Source organism: Sarcophilus harrisii, chromosome 2 (assembly GCF_902635505.1).
Source record: "Sarcophilus harrisii chromosome 2, mSarHar1.11, whole genome shotgun sequence".
NCBI lineage: Eukaryota > Metazoa > Chordata > Mammalia > Dasyuromorphia > Dasyuridae > Sarcophilus > Sarcophilus harrisii.
The window spans coordinates 481883665-481899226 of NC_045427.1; the positions used below are offsets into that span (position 1 = coordinate 481883665).

Below are 15562 nucleotides of genomic sequence, written 5' to 3' on the forward strand. Positions count from 1 at the left end.
CTACGCTGGTCCAAAGATGGTGTCACCTTGCTGGAGAAGGACTGGCTCGACCCTGTCGGCTCGATCCACTTTGAATCTGTGCAGGTCTCAGATGCTGGGCTCTACCACTGTGTGGCCTCCAATGAGGCCGGAGAGGATGCTCGGGAGCTGGAGCTGGAGGTGCTGGGTGAGTACCGAGAGGCAGCACCATGTATGCAGCTGAGGACTTAGTGAAATTGTGGGATTCAACCTATTCCCTCCAGTTGGACTTTTTTCTCAGAGTAGGAGGTAGTAGAAAAATGGCTGTCCTAGAGTCAGAGAACTTAAATTCAGATCCTACTCCTGATGATTCAAATCTTCCTCTGTGACCTTAGACAAGCCCCTTAACCTCGGTTTCTTTAGCTGAAAAAAATGAGCTAGACCTTTGGGGCTCCATTCAGTTTTAAATCTATGATTTCATGATCTTAAGCCTTCTGGGTGGGCAGCATAGTGTCGCAGGGAACCTCTGTGCCCATCTCATGGTGGTTGGCTCCTGGACTTCCATGGCTCTCAGACAATCAGGGTCCCATGCAATCACATTCCTTGCCTAGACCTGGGGCATGAGCACCGTGTGGATTTATGGGTAGTGATAGGCATACATGTGTACGACTTCCATTCTCTTCCTGCTTCTCCTGTTCCAATTACACTAACAAAAGAGAAATAGCTCCCTCTCCACCTTCCACCTGAACTATTTCTGGCCATAGGCCAGTAGAAGCAGGAGGAAGTGTCCCACAGGTCAAGAAATAGAGATATCTGTTCTTCTGTCTGAGTATGTGCTATATCTGAGAGCAGGAGGGATGGGTGCTTCCCTATCCTCTGTAGCTCCCCAAGAGCTAGAATGATTCACCATCCCAATTCCAACAGAGAAAGCAGAGGAAGGGGGTTTAAAAGCCAAGGTTAGGGTACAGAATGAAACTATGGTCTTATCTTCTTCACCTGGCAGAACCACCACGCTTGGAAGCTGAAGGTACTGAAACCCTGCTGGAGAGAGTGATTGGAGAGAAGGCCAGCTTTCCCTGCCCGGTAACAGGTGAGACTTCAAGGAGGCTGAGGCTAAGAAGTGAGGACAAGTCTTCATCAGCTTCTAGCTCCTGCATCTCACTGTGTGTGACTTTCCTTCCCTTGGGTCTTGGCTTCTCCTGCTGGGAAAGTGAGAGGTTTAAACTAGAGAGTTCAGACCTTTTACAGTAGGTTTCTAGGAGCTCTGTACCCCATCTTAGTTGAGCTGAAAGGTTTAAGAGTTTATCTTATTTTATCACCTTATTAGTGTGCTGTGGAAGAAAAATTCTGGTAAGAGGTGTGTCTCAAATGTTGGAGAGAGGGGAAGGAAAGGGAGGAAAGACTATTTTTTCCTCTAGCCATCTTTTTTTAGGGTTTCCCCAGGGGTAAATGTTTTAACAACCAGTTCTCTGAAAAGCATGTCAACCTTTTAAAGTTTAATCTGCACTATTAACATTTTCTTCATCACTTTCCAAACTAGATAATCAACAAAACAATAAATCAAGCCGTGGTTTGTAGTGTTTGCTGGGTTTCTAAGATACAAATGCTCCCATGGAAAATTTAGAAATCTTGGATCTGGGTGTAGCATATCCTGGATTTTCCCTGTCCCAAAGGCAAGTCACCTTCCTGGGAAATGTGGAAAGAGGGCTGCTTTGGAAGTCTTGGCTTAAAGCTCTGCCACTTATTAAATTTGGGCAAATCACATCCTCTCTGTGCTTCAGTCTCCTCATGTGTAAATTGAGGGAGTTGGATTGGGTGACCTCTAATGTCCCTTCTAGCTCTAGGAACCTGTCATTCTATTATCTAAACTCTGTCCCCACCAGTTTAAAATTCTCCAGGTTCCCTATCTTCAAAACAAAACAAAACGAAATAACCCCAAAACCCCGAAACCCCAAACCCTTTGCTCTTAGCGCCACCTTGTGGGATTTAGTAGTACTTCTCAAGATGCTTCTGGCTTGGTATGTGAACAGGGCTAGTCTCCAGCATCCTCTCCCTCCTGTCCACACCGCTGTTCAGATGCTCTTTGTTGTCCTGCCTAGTAACCACCTGGACATCTTTTCCTCCTGTCCCCTGGTAAAAGCTCCCGTTTATAAAGCACCACGTGGGTGCTCGAGTTAATATGAACAGACTGACGGGTGGCAATTGTGGCATGGTGGGAACAGTGCTGGAATGGGAGTCAGGAGAAATGGATTGAAATCCCCAGCTTTGCCATTTAACAGAAGCACCTGATCTGGAGTCAGAAGACCTGGATTTTAATCCCGACTCTGCTACTTATTAGCTGAACATCTTTGAGCAAATAACTCTGGAATTCAGTTTGCCCATCCTTAGGGATAGGTAGTCAGTAGGCTGGGTGGTGCACTGGAAAGAGCAGCTGCAGTTAAAGTCAGAGGACAAATGCTTTCAAATTCCAACTCTGGGTGGCCTTATATCACTTAACCTCATTGAGTCTGTTTCCCCATCTTTAAAATGATGGTGTTGACTAGATAACTTCCAGCTCAAAATCATTGATTCTGTAATTAGAAACTCTTCTCTTCTAGCTCTAGGTATCGAAGTGATCAAACCTTAATGAAGGAGAGTGGTGTGGGGTGACATTAATAAAGTGAGGCTGCGTAGAGGAGATCTGGGAAAATGATGTGGGAGGAGACTCTCCTAACTACCTCTGACCTCTCTCTCCTTAGATTGGATTATGTCACTGCCCTTTAGTCCTTCCCAGGGACACTGGGGGAAAATGTCACATTGTCAACTAAAAACAGGCTTCCATTGCTGCTGAGATAAATGATAGACAGAACCTGGGCTATTATTAATACTAATGAGCATTCACAATTACTGTGAGTTCTTATGATCATAAATGATGGTGTGTGAGTATGTGATTAGAGCCTCATGGGTACTGAGCTGTGAATTCTGGGGAACAGCCAAAGGGATTCAGAAAACAGCAAGGGTTTGTCTGCCTTTGGTTATGATTAGAATTGGAAAGACCCGAGTCCAAATTCAATCTCAGAAAATTTCTAGCTGTGATTTTTGATAGAGCCCTGCTTCACTTTTCAAAACTGTTAAATTGGGAAAATAATTGCACCTATTCCATGGGTTATTGTGAAGAGCATATGAGTAATACTTGTAAAGTGCTTAGTATAGTGCCTGGCACATAGTAGGGACTTTAAAAGTGCATGTTTTCTTCCTTTCCCCATTCACTACTATATCCCGTGGAAAGCACTATGATTCATTCATTCATTTGCTCGTTTGGCAAGTCTTACCTGAATACCTACTGTATTTCAGGACGTGTGCTAGGTGATATGGAAGACATGGAGATAGGTAAAGCACAATTGCTATCTTCAGAATTTTCAATTTAGGTGGTGACTCAAAGAGCAGACTTCTGAAAAGTTAGTTTCTGTTATGTCCCAGATGAATGATACAATGAGAAGCAATACAGGAAGGAGAGGTCAGGGTACATCAGAAAAGGGTTCAGGGAGGAAGTAGGACTTCAGCTAGAACCATGAAGTATAAATAGTATCCAGACCAGAAGGCAAAATGGCCTTGAACTTGACCCCAAAAGACTTAGAGTCAGTTCTTTTTCTCTCAATTAGATGTGTGGCTCTGCGCTAGCTATTTCCTCTCTGGGCCACAGTTGTTTCATCTACAAAATAATGAAGACATTGAACTAAGCGACTCATATGGTTTCCTCCAGTTTTAAATCCTATGATCCTTTTAGCTATGAGCAAAAGCTTGTCGGCATTTCAAATTCAATAGATAAATGCTTATAGTATTCAGGGAACTATCCTAGGTGCTGGAGTGGTTGGTAGAGGTATTGAGAGAAGAGGCTCGGTTTGAGCAACAGATTCTAAGGACTCCTTTCTCTCCATTCCCCCCTCCCCTCACAGGAACTCCCAAACCCAGAGTGATCTGGCAGAAAGGTCCGACCCCAGAGCCCCTGAGCAGTCGTCCAGGATTGTCAGTATTAAATGAGAGTTCTCTATTCATTGCTTCAGTCTCATCCCATGACAGTGGAGACTATGAGTGTCAGGCCATCAATGAAGTGGGCTCAGCATCAAGGAAATTCAAGTTGGTGGTTTATGGTAAGAGGGAAACTGTGAAAGGGCACAGAGGAAGGGTGGGCACAAAAGGAAAACCTGAGGTTTTGGTACAGAGAAACAGGTTTTTCCCTTTGTCTTGATAGGCTAATAGCATGTGTAAAAGCTTTAGGTAATTTTAATAGAGTTTTAAAATTTTATCTTAAAACTTTTACTGATAGTTCTTTTGAAAAATCATTACCTGGTTTAGCTTTTCCCTTGGAACAAAGAAAAACTGTTCAACTCAATTGACAACATGTCCCTGTCCGACTGTAAACAATACTCTTCAGCCATCATTCTCCACCTTATCCCTAGGAGTAGAGAAGATAGATAAGAGGTTAAGTGCTAGTAGAGTCAGTTCAGATTGGAGTGAGGGGGCTTAATAAGCATCTTCACCTCCTTCCCTGCCCTCTCTTTTTTTCCTTCCCAGAAATGTGTTCTTAGTGTCCAACAGTTGGGAGAATGGCTAAACAAATTACAATAAATGGATTTAATGGAATACTATTATGTTATGAAAAAGATAAAAGGGACTTTTAGAAAAACCTGGGGAGACCTGCATGAACTGGTACAGAATGAAGTAAGCAGACATAGGAGAGCAAATTATACACTAATAACATTGTAAAAAAAATTGTTTTTGAAAGATTTAAGAGCAAAGCAGTGGTAAACCATGATCCAAGAGGACTAATGATGAAGGACTCCAACCTCCAATAGAGAGATGATGTTCTTAGGTGCAGAATGAGACATATGTTTTTGGATGTGGCCAATGTAGAGATTTCTTTTTTTAAATTCTACATGTTGCCTTGATTTTCTTCTTCTTTTCATTGTAATTTGGGAGATAGTGAGGAAGAGAGGAAATAAATACTTAATTAAAAAATAAAACACAATGAGCATAGAAATAGAAATCAGTCAGTAAGAAATGGACTAGATTTGGAGTTAGAGGACCTGGAGAATGAGACCTTATACCTCTCTGAATCTTAGTTTCTTTTTCTATAAAATGAAAATATTAAAAGAAATATTAGAACATGAAGGAATATCAGATCCTATCTAGTCCATCTTTCATTTTCCAGATAGGAATCTAAACCCCAAAGAGAGGGATTGACTTGCCAAAAGTCATACTAAATGGTCTCCAGAACCAGAATTTGAACTCTGGGTCAGAGAAATTTCCACAATATTGTACTTTTCAGGTCCATAACTAAGAAGCCCTGGATGTTCCCCTCATTATGTATGTCCCTATGCTTCCTCTTTCTCAGTGCCTCCTCACATTCATGAAGAGGATCAGAGAGTCAATATGTCCACCATGGCTGGCAAGCCCCTGACTCTGGACTGTGATATGAGCGGCTTTCCTACTCCTGCTATCTCCTGGTTCAAGGATGGTCAGCCCGTGAGTATTCCTGGTAGTACCGAGGGGCCTCAAATGGAGAGAGTCTGGGCCTGGCCCCAGAGTGATAGGGGAAGGAGGTGGGATGTCAAGCCAGAACGAGGGGCAACGAGAAAAGGGTTTGTAAAATCCTGGGGTGGGGTGCAGCTGCTCTTAATCCTTAATCCTGGTCTTCATTAAATTCCATGCCCAGGTCTCTGAGGACAGCAGACATCACTTCCTAGATGGTGCTCATTCCCTCCATTTTCCTCAAATCCAGAAGAGTGACTCAGGCCTCTATACCTGCCAAGCTGTGAATCGAGCTGGGGTGGCTCAGAAGGATGTTAATCTCCTTGTGCTGAGTGAGTTGTCTCTCTCAGTCTCCTTGGCTTCATGCTGGGAGACCTTGGGAAGCCCATAGCTCTATTGTTTCCATCCTATTTTTCTGGATTCATGTGGGATGGAGGTAGGCTCCCATTATTCTCATTATCCACTACTTGACGAGTAGTGACTATGAGATTTACCCCATTCTTTGTTCCCTGGGACTCATCCCTGCTCCCTTCCTCACCATCACCCCATCTTCCACTTCACTCGCTCCCTTTTCCTCTTTCCTAGTCCCACCTTCAGTACATGGAGCAGGGACAGCTCAGGAGGTGTCCAGCCTTGTCGGCTTGGAGGTAGAGCTGCAGTGCCATACCTCAGGGGTGCCCCTGCCCCAAGTGGAATGGACTAAGGATGGACAGTAAGTGACTCAGACTCCTGAGCCCCTATTCTTCACACTGCTCCACATTCTAAGATCCCTTTGAGCTTTAAATATCATGAAACCTCTAAAGCCCTGGAAATTCTGCAGCTGGCAGGCTTAGCCCTGGACTTTCCTCTTAGAAGGTCCATTTGTTCCTGGTACTCTCTCATGCCATCCACATATGGCTGTTGGATGCAGAATCTGATGGGAGCTCTCCAGCTCATCAGCATGGTGACCTGTAGTGAAGGTGGCCAAGGGTGATTCTGAGGAAAAGATAGAAACAATGTTAGATTCTTGGCACATTCTACCCAATCTGAGGTTCAAAGAACCAACCTCACTTTCTGTTTAGGCTGCATTAGACTGAACTTTTGCTCTTGTAGATCGTCCCACAGGTCTTTGTGTAGTATATGTCCGCAGTAAGACCTTCTGCGAGAAGCCCAAGCACAAAGATTCTGTTTAGTGGTGAGACTCACTTATATAAAATAATTAAGAAACTGCACGACAGGGTATGTTTGAGGGCCAAGTTACTGGTACCAAAGGCACATGCTATAAGAAGGTTCAAAGGAGAGAAAGATGCCTGTGAGCTGGGCTAACTTGGAGCAAGCAAGACTGTAGCTGGTCCTTGAAGGCCTTGAATGGAATTTGATAGGAGAGAAGAGGGAGAGGAGGGCACTCCAATAGTGGGGGGAACACAGAGGCAGAAAGGGAAAAAGCATATTGACATTGTGTTTGGGGGACCCCTAGGTAAGGAGCCTGAAAGTATGTGCTTGGGCCACATTGCAAAAGGGCCGCCTCTAAATGTCAGGTCCAGGCGTCTGAGCTTAATCTAATAGGGAATGACAGACCTATTTCTCACCCCTGATGGGGGGGATTTTCTAATCCTCTCACTACCTGGACTGCAGACAGCATTCTCTTTAGTGGAAAAAACAGTAAATTTGGAATCAGAGGACCCAGGTTCAAATTCTATCTCTTCTACTCACTACCAATGTGATCCATATTAACCTTTGTGGGTTTCTGATTCTTTATCTGCAAAGTGAGGGGCTTTGGACTGGAAGGACTCTATGCTTCTTTTTAGCAAAAATTTATGATTCTGTGATTCTTGTCCAGACTCTTTCTGCCTTGTTCCTGGCCTCAATGCTGTCTTCCCTTGACCCTTTTCCTAGGCCCATATCCCCAGGCAACCCTCACGTTCATCTCTTAGAGGATGGGCAGGTTCTCAGGATCCCCAGCAGCCACCTGGGGGATGAGGGCCATTATCAGTGTGTGGCCTTCAGTCCGGCTGGCCAGCAGGCCAAGGATTTCCAGCTCAGTATTCACAGTGAGTACCTTTGCCACTTTCCTATCACACTCTCACGAGTGGCGCAGCGCAGAGATTACCCCACTTGGTGTGGGGCGCCTGCTTTGGGCTAGGGACTCGCCCTTCAAGCCATGTTGGTGAGAAGTCCTGAAAGCCAGTCCTTCCCCAGCTTGGAGGGTGATCGCCTGTTAGGCTACGGCCCGAGTGGAACAGGATGTTTGTGCAGAAGGGAGTGGGGGTAGGGGACAGGAGGCATCCCACCGCATGGCGGCCTGCGCTCTACCTCGGCACACTGCTTGAGCTGGGATCTCCCCCATGTCACATCTGCCTTGCCAGCTTGGCTCCTAGCCCCGTCTGCCACTGCAGAAAGAACAGCTCTGGCTGCCCTGCAGGTGCATGTCACAGCTCCCTATGACCTAGGCCTCCCTCTATCCCCTCTCAGCACCCCCTACCATCTGGGGCTCCAATGAGACAGGCGAGGTGGCCGTCATGGAAGACCATGTGGTCCGCCTTCAGTGTGATGCCCGTGGTGTCCCCACCCCTATCATCACCTGGTTCAAAGATGGGGACCCCCTCCTTGCCGGCCCCCAGGTGGCTTTTGCCAAAGGGGGGCGGCACTTGCAGCTGGGGAAGGCGGGGGTCTCGGACTCCGGGCTGTATACCTGCCAGGCCAGCAATGCAGCAGGAATAGCTGAGAAAGCTGTGAGGCTGGATGTCTATGGTGAGCGGACTCCCAGGGAGGGTGGGGAGAGAAAATGGAAGAAGGGTGGGCAGGGCAAAGGGCAGGAGTCAGGTTGCCCTGAGACATGGCCCTCTAATTCTGTCTCCTCACCCAGAGCAGGCTTTTGGTAATCCCTTTTGTCCTCATCACCCTGGGCCTGCTAAGTGGGCAGCAGCTGTGGGTCTGTGGGATGGAGTGGGACAGGACAACAGGGATTCCTGTGGGTAGGACTAGGGCCCTCTATGAAATCTGGAGGAGGAAGGTGGCCTTTTGCATCCACCGGAGAACCGTTCTTCCTGAGAGGTGGAATAGGCTGGATTTTCATTAGGCTCAATAAAGACGCTGATGAACTCCTGGTGGACTTGTCTACAGGGAGTGGTTAAGGAAAGCTGGGGTATCTGTGGGCCATCTCTAACCCTGGAGGTCAGCATCAGAGTGTCGGCTCCCTTCAGGGTCCCACAGCACTCTCAGGACAGATCTAGGTGACCTTGCTTTGATTTTTAAGATCCTTCTTGGGAAAAAAAATAATGAATTTGAATCTTGTCTCTTCTTGGTTTTGTCAAGGTTAGTTCCCTGCTGCCAAAGTGAGGAATCCCACTTCTCTTTCCCCCTCCTCTTTCTTCCCCCTGACGTGTTCTTACTCTGTCTTTAAGACTGGGCATGGGTAGAGAGATCTTTGATCTTGGCAGATTTGAGCAATCCTATTCCACCAACCATGGATTGGTACATAGGTAGAGATGTCAGATCCCTTCCCTAACATCCCAAGATTCCAGAGGAGAAAGGGGGTGAGATTCCTCTTACTGGCTCCGAGAACCTCCCTGTAATGAACCCTCAATTTCCTCTCTAGTTCCACCCACCATCGAGGGTGCTGAGGGAGGCCCACTGGTGGTGAAGGCTGTGGCTGGGAGGCCCCTCACTCTGGGGTGCTTGGCAAGTGGCCATCCACCACCCACCCTCACATGGCACCAGGATGGGAATCCATTGACAGAGAACAATGAAATGTGGCTCCAGGAGGGAGGTCGAGTGCTGAGGCTGGAGAGGGTGGCAGAGGCAGCTTCAGGGTACTACAGCTGTTTGGCCAACAGCCCTGCTGGGGAGACAGTCCTCCATTACCTGGTGGAGGTGCAGGGTGAGTGGAACCATCCTGGTGCCTCGAGTATGGGTCCAGGACATTATTATGAGGATGTCTATCCCCCCTGATCTTTCATGGGATACTGGAGGCCCTTGGGGAAAGTGCCACCTTAGAGAATACTCAGTACACACAGGTTACTCAGATAAATTGTCATTGATTAATTAATTGCTTGTCATTGTCAAATTAATTATCATGCTTTCCTTCATTTCCATTCTCCCTTGATCCCTCCATTCCCACTATCATCCTGTATCTCTTCTCCTTTTGTGGCTAAACACTTTGGAAAAGCTGCTTACAAGAGGGCCTCATATGGACTTAGAAAACCACATATTAGCATTATCTATGTTCTGTTTTAAAATCTATTTTTGTTAAATATTTCTGAATTATATTTTTTCTGGTTCTGCCCACACTTGGAGTCTTAGAGCTAACTGGTATTTGACATCTCTAAACTACAGAACAACCAATAGGAAATGACTTGGGGGGTGGTTGGAGGAAGGGGGCATTGCTGGTCAGCTGGCACCATTCATCTGACTATGTGTCCTGTCTACAGTACCTCCCCAGCTGCTAGTAGGAGAAGGCTCAGGACAGGTGACTACTGTTAAGGGACACTCCTTGGAGCTTCCCTGTCAGGCTACAGGCTCCCCAACTCCGACTGTACAGTATGTATGGAGAGGTGGGGGGGAGAAAGGAAAGGGGAGGTTGCAAGTGAAGAGAATTTGTACCTTCTGGGTCTCAGGCATATATTTCCCCTAGAATTTTCCTCTGAGTCCAGTGAGTACAGAGCTGAGTAGTGTTCATGGAAAACTATCCCTTTGTTCCCTTATGCTACAAGGATGGGAAGGGTCTACTGGGTATTCCTGGAAAAACCAAAAGAGTGGAAGCAGAGAACTGGCTCATAACCAGATTGTGCTGGAAGATGAACCCTGAAAGTTTATCCAGGGCCTTGGGTCCTGACTGCCCAGCATTGCTTTTCCGGGGCTCATTCTCGCCATTGTGAGGGTACTAAATTTGCTCTTCCAATTAGGTAGCACAGGTATCGATACTGGCCCCGGAATCGAGAGAATCTGAACCCAAATCTCACTTCAGATCTTTGCTAGCTGTGTGAGCCTGGGCAAGTTCTTTAACTTTTCTCTGCTTCTGTTTACTTATCTGTAAAAGGAAGTCCCTCCCAGTGAGGATCAAGTAGTTTAAGGAGTAGCATCTTGCAAGCAGCATTGTTATTACTTCCTACTCTCCACCCTCTCCCCCTCTAAAATATGCTTTCTCAGATGGCTGAGGAGTGGCCGACCTGCTGGGGAGCTTGCTGGTGTGGACGTATCTGTGGATGGGGCCATGCTACGGATTGACCGTGTGGAGCCAGATCACAGCGGACTCTTTGCCTGCCAGGCCACCAATGAGGCTGGCACTGCTGGGGCTGAGGTGGAGGTGGTAGTGCATGGTGAGCGTGGGCTGTTGCAGGCTGTGAAACAGAAACCCCAGAGACATGATTGGAGAGAGATGGAGTGATCCACTGGGGCTCACGGCTGTATCTTGGCCCAGCCTATTATGGGGGCATCCCGTTGGTGGTCGGTTTCTCTTGAGGGCCAGCCCAAGAAATGGAATGGGGTATATAGCTCTGAAGGAGATGTTTTTGGACTGTCTGTACATAAATAAAGAATGAGTTTAAAGGGCTTAGTCTGGGCTGGTTTCAGGAAAGAAACAACTAATCGCTGATACTCTTTTACTCAAAGCTCTTCTTATTGATTCACTTAATATTTATAACACTCCTATAAATATCCCCACTTTGCAAATGAAACTGAGACACTTGCTCCAGATCACCCAGCTAGATGGGGGAGGTGGTAGTAGATTGAGGGACATTAGGGGGTTTGAGGGCCACAGAGAGGACTTGGATCTCCTGACTTTCAGGTCAATACCTTTTCTTTTCTATCATAGAGTAGTGGACTGAACAGTTAGGAGACTGGGGGTTAAATATTGGTTCTATCACTTTCTGGATTTTTGATCCTTGGCAAGACATTTAACTTTTCAGAAACTCATTGTCTTCATCTGTAAAATGGGAATAAAATATGTATGTTTCAGAAACCTTAAAATGTTTTTAGAAGCATGAGTTAGTCAGTAAACACTTTTTAAGTGTATCCTATATGCCAAGCACTGTACTAAGTGCTGGGGATACAAAAAGAGGCAAAGGACAATCCCTACCTTGAAAGAGTTCACAGTCTAATCGTGGAGATAATGGATAAACAAATATATACAAATAAGCTACATACAGAGGGAAGGCATTGGAATTAAGAGGATTTGGGAAAGGCTTCCTGTAGATTTTAGTTGACACTGAAGGATAGCCGTGGGATTAGAGATTCTGATCTTGATGAAGATCCAGCAAAAGAGGCAACTCTGATCTCAGGTTGCAAAGAAGTCAAAGAGAATGAGGATTAAGAAAAAGCCATTGGATCTGGCAATTAAGAGATCATTAGTGAGTGGAGAGAAGTTTTGGTGAAATGATCAAGTCAGAAGTCTGATTGTAAGGAAGTGAAAAGAAAGGAAGTAGAAGCACCTCTTGTAAGAAGCTTTCCCAAAATGTTTAGCCACAAAAGGAGGAGAGAGACAGGATGATAGTGGGAATGGATTGATCAAGGGAGAATTTTTTTCAGGATGGGGGAATCATGGACATGTTTGTAGGCAGTAGAGAATGGGCCAGGAGAAAGGAAGAGACAAATAAGAGATTGGGAATGACAGAGGGGATAATTTGTTGGAAGAGAGAGATGGAATGGGATCACTTGAGCAGCTAAAGGCGGTTAGCTTTGGTAAAGACTCAGAGAACCTCATCATGTGGGTCAGGGATGAAGAAGGAGAGTGGCAAAAGGCAGCTCAATGATAAGAAAGTTGGAAGAAGGGAGAAGATCACAATCCTCATTTTTTTTTTTTTGTAAAATAAGGCAAAGTTCTCCATGTGGGGTTGAGAGGAAGAAGAACCATGGGAAGTTTGAAGAAGAGTGAGCTGCTGTGCAGAGTGGGACAATGTGTTCATAAGGGAAACATAGAAGTCTTCAAGTCCCTCAAAGGCAGGGTCACTGGGGGACCTCCATGTCTTCCCAGTGAGGGCAGGGGATTCCTCTCTGAGGAGCTTCTCTGAACTATTGCCTTCATTTCTCCCTTCTTGGTGCAGAGCACCCATCAGTTACCATCCTTGAGGGGGAGAATCTCACAGCCCCTTTCCTCCAGCCTGTGACAATCCAGTGTGTGGCAGCTGGGATGCCCACACCAAGCCTCAGCTGGTGGAAGAATGGGGTTTCATTAATGACCACAGGGGGCAGCTTGCAGGTAAGCTCCAGGGTTCCTGGTGATGATTATAGCAGCTATCTGAGCTCCTGGCCCTGCTTGGGATCCACTGGTGGGATGGGGAGGTTCCAGTAAGCTTGAGGCTGGTCTAAGCAGGGGGATAACCAGCAGGTGCTAGAAGTGACTTTGGTCTTTGTGACCCTTCTTGGGATGGGATGGCCACAGCCTCATGCTGGGGAATGGGAATCAGTGTGGTACAATGGAATGAGCACTGGCTATGGCATCAGAGCATCCTGACTGGCATTTGCCAGCTGCGTGCCTTTGTCCAATCCTTTTCACCCCTCTGGATCTCATATTGTGCTCTGTCTTTTTAATGCTGGAGTAGATCGGTCCCTTCCAGCTCTCCATGCACACTCCTTGGCTCTTGTATAACACACCTGCCTGGATTCCGACTGCAGGGTTCTTGTTCAGGGCAGGCTGTTGGGAGTTGGAGGGGCCGACTCCAGGACAGAGCATAACTCATCAGATCTCAGTTTTGGCCCTGGCATGAAGCCTGGCCCCGGGAGGCACTGCCTACCTAATCTGGGCCACAGCACCATGTTGAGCTGGCAGTGCCACAGATGGAGTTGCTCCCTCCCAGCCTATTTTTTCTTTTAGATTGAGAAGGTAGATCTGAGGGATGAAGGCATCTATACCTGCACGGCTACCAACCTGGCTGGGGAGGCCAAGAGGGATGTGGCGCTGAAGGTGCTGGGTGAGGAGCGGGGGAGTGGGGAACCTCACTCCCTGCCACTGACCCCTGGGCGAGGAGCCCGCCAAACCAAGGGAGTTCCTGGGAAGTCCTGGGTTCCTGGGGTCAGCCGGAGTCTGGTGTAGGCCATCGGGTGTATGGTTAGGGGAATGAGGCTTTGTGCCTGTGCCTGGCTGGGTGGGGTTCTCATCTTATCTTTCCCTAGTGCCCCCCAACATCGAGCCGGGCCTTGTGAACAAGGCCGTGCTGGAGAACACCTCAGCATCCTTGGAGTGCCTGGCGTCAGGAGTCCCTACTCCCAGTAAGATGAGCCTTTTCTGAGTTCCTTGCCCAAGCAACCCTGTATCCTCATTAGCTGCATCTTTCTATCTGCTTTGTGAGAGTCCTTTGCATCCTGTAAATGAAAAGCAATTGCTGAAAAGATTCGTTGTCAGAGAACCTAGGATTGAGTACTGACTGGCTGTGTGACTTTGGGCAATCAGCCAACCCCTCTGGGCTCTACATTGGTTGTTGTTCACTTATTTCAGCCATTTCTTACTTTTCATAGCCCCATTTGGGCTTTATTGGCAAAGATCTTGGAGTGGTTTGCTATTTTCTTTGCCAGTTCATTTTATAAATGAGGAAACTGAGGCACATAGAGTTAAATGACTTCCTGGGATCACACAGCTAGTAAGTATCTGAGACTGGGTTGGAATTCAGGTCTTCTTGACTCCAGACCCAGCACTTTATTCCCTGTGCCACCTAATGGAGCTCGTCATCTCTAAAATGAGGGTACTGGGCTGGATTTGAGGTCTCTCCTAGTTTTAAATCTGTCTTAGCCTTTCTTTAGTTAAAGTCTGAGTGAGCCAGAAAGAGCTTCCTGACATATTGAAATGATTTAGGACCTTTATCTCAAATCCAAGATGCCTCCTTTCTGAGATGTCGGCTGATGAGACTGTGCTGCAGTGGAGGACTAGGTTGGATGACCTTACACCTTCACCTTGCTGGTTTTGCTATGTGGAGTACTAGTAGGGAAGTTAGAGAAAAAGATGTGGGGCTGAAGGTAGATGCAGAGATCCGGAGTTAATCCTGAGAATAGAAGTGGAGGAATTGTCATCAAACCACAGACAGCTAAGTTTAGGACACATGCGGTGTCCTTTGGAACTTTTTACCCAGAAATGTAGAATTGGCTGAAAACACAAAGTTTCAAGAAAGGCTTAGATAAATCCTTGAAGATTGATCCATTCATGGCAGGCTATTGAAGGAAGTTTGGGGGCTTGAGGGGCATGTCCCTAACTTCTCAGGTTGATGCCAATTATGGCTTTGTCCAAATCATCCCTACTGGCCCCATTAAAGACATACTTTCATACATGGAAGAATATGGTGTTCCACTGTTAATATCCTCATGAAGTTAGATATAAAACTATAAACATGTGAATTTTTGTTGCCATGGATCCATGCAGTTCAGGATATCCACTCTTTGTAGGATCATTAAGGGATCCTGAAGTTCATCACTCTCTTATTTAATAGATGAGGAAAATATGGTGGCTAGAGATGAGGTAATTTGCCAAAAGTCCCAGAGTTTGCAAATGTTTAAGATAGGATTCAGACTCAGGTCTTCTGGATTCCAAATCCAGTACATCACTTTGTCTCTTCCTGGGATACAAATCCTTTTCCTGTGTGTCATCCTTCCCTAGATGTAGATTTCCATCCATGAATTCATGAAATAATTATATCTTCAGAATTATTCTCTCCTTCTCTGACCATCCTGCCCACCTCCTGAGAAGACTGATCTGGACTTTTTTTGCTGCTTTCTTTCTTAGGAATATCATGGTTTAGGGGACGCCAGCTTATTTCTCCTAAACCTGGCCTGATGGTGTCAGCTGATGGGAGAGTTCTGCGGATCAAGCGTGCTCAGCTATCAGATGCAGGAAGTTACCGGTGTGTGGCATCCAACGTGGCTGGCAGCAGTGAGCTGAAATTCGGTCTTCGGGTTAATGGTGAGCAGCTTTTGTGGGAGAGGATGCCTTGACTTGGGAAGTTCTTGATTTTAGAAAAAACACAGCACTTTAGAGAAGACCATGTTCTTGGCCAAGGGGCCTCATAAGCCCAAAACTCTATGCTATGTCCTGGGGAGCTGCAAAGTTTATATAAGGTATGGGCTTTATCTTCATGGAGATTATTGGCAAGCAGGAATGTAAGATCTCAGTACAAATAATTAAAGTGCCTGT

The 15562-nt window shown here is 46.4% G+C and overlaps 1 protein-coding gene across 7 annotated transcripts in view; it reads left to right on the forward strand.

Moving 5' to 3' along the window:
* HMCN2 (hemicentin 2) overlaps window positions 1–15562 on the forward strand; it is a 186421-nt gene that overhangs the window by 89121 nt on the left and 81738 nt on the right. For 6 of the 7 annotated variants that reach the window (XM_031954837.1, XM_031954836.1, XM_031954834.1 and 3 more), the window contains exons 25-39: window positions 1–166; window positions 962–1048; window positions 3894–4088; window positions 5333–5463; window positions 5654–5801; window positions 6055–6181; window positions 7345–7499; window positions 7921–8199; window positions 9047–9328; window positions 9879–9987; window positions 10597–10766; window positions 12489–12643; window positions 13259–13355; window positions 13558–13653; window positions 15155–15331. The exon at window positions 1–166 is cut by the window's left edge and continues 98 nt beyond it. In XM_031954837.1, the coding sequence (XP_031810697.1) occupies window positions 1–166; window positions 962–1048; window positions 3894–4088; window positions 5333–5463; window positions 5654–5801; window positions 6055–6181; window positions 7345–7499; window positions 7921–8199; window positions 9047–9328; window positions 9879–9987; window positions 10597–10766; window positions 12489–12643; window positions 13259–13355; window positions 13558–13653; window positions 15155–15331 (2374 nt within the window). The remainder of the gene's footprint in view (window positions 167–961; window positions 1049–3893; window positions 4089–5332; window positions 5464–5653; window positions 5802–6054; window positions 6182–7344; window positions 7500–7920; window positions 8200–9046; window positions 9329–9878; window positions 9988–10596; window positions 10767–12488; window positions 12644–13258; window positions 13356–13557; window positions 13654–15154; window positions 15332–15562) is intronic. The other variant, XM_031954839.1, reaches the window with a different exon arrangement.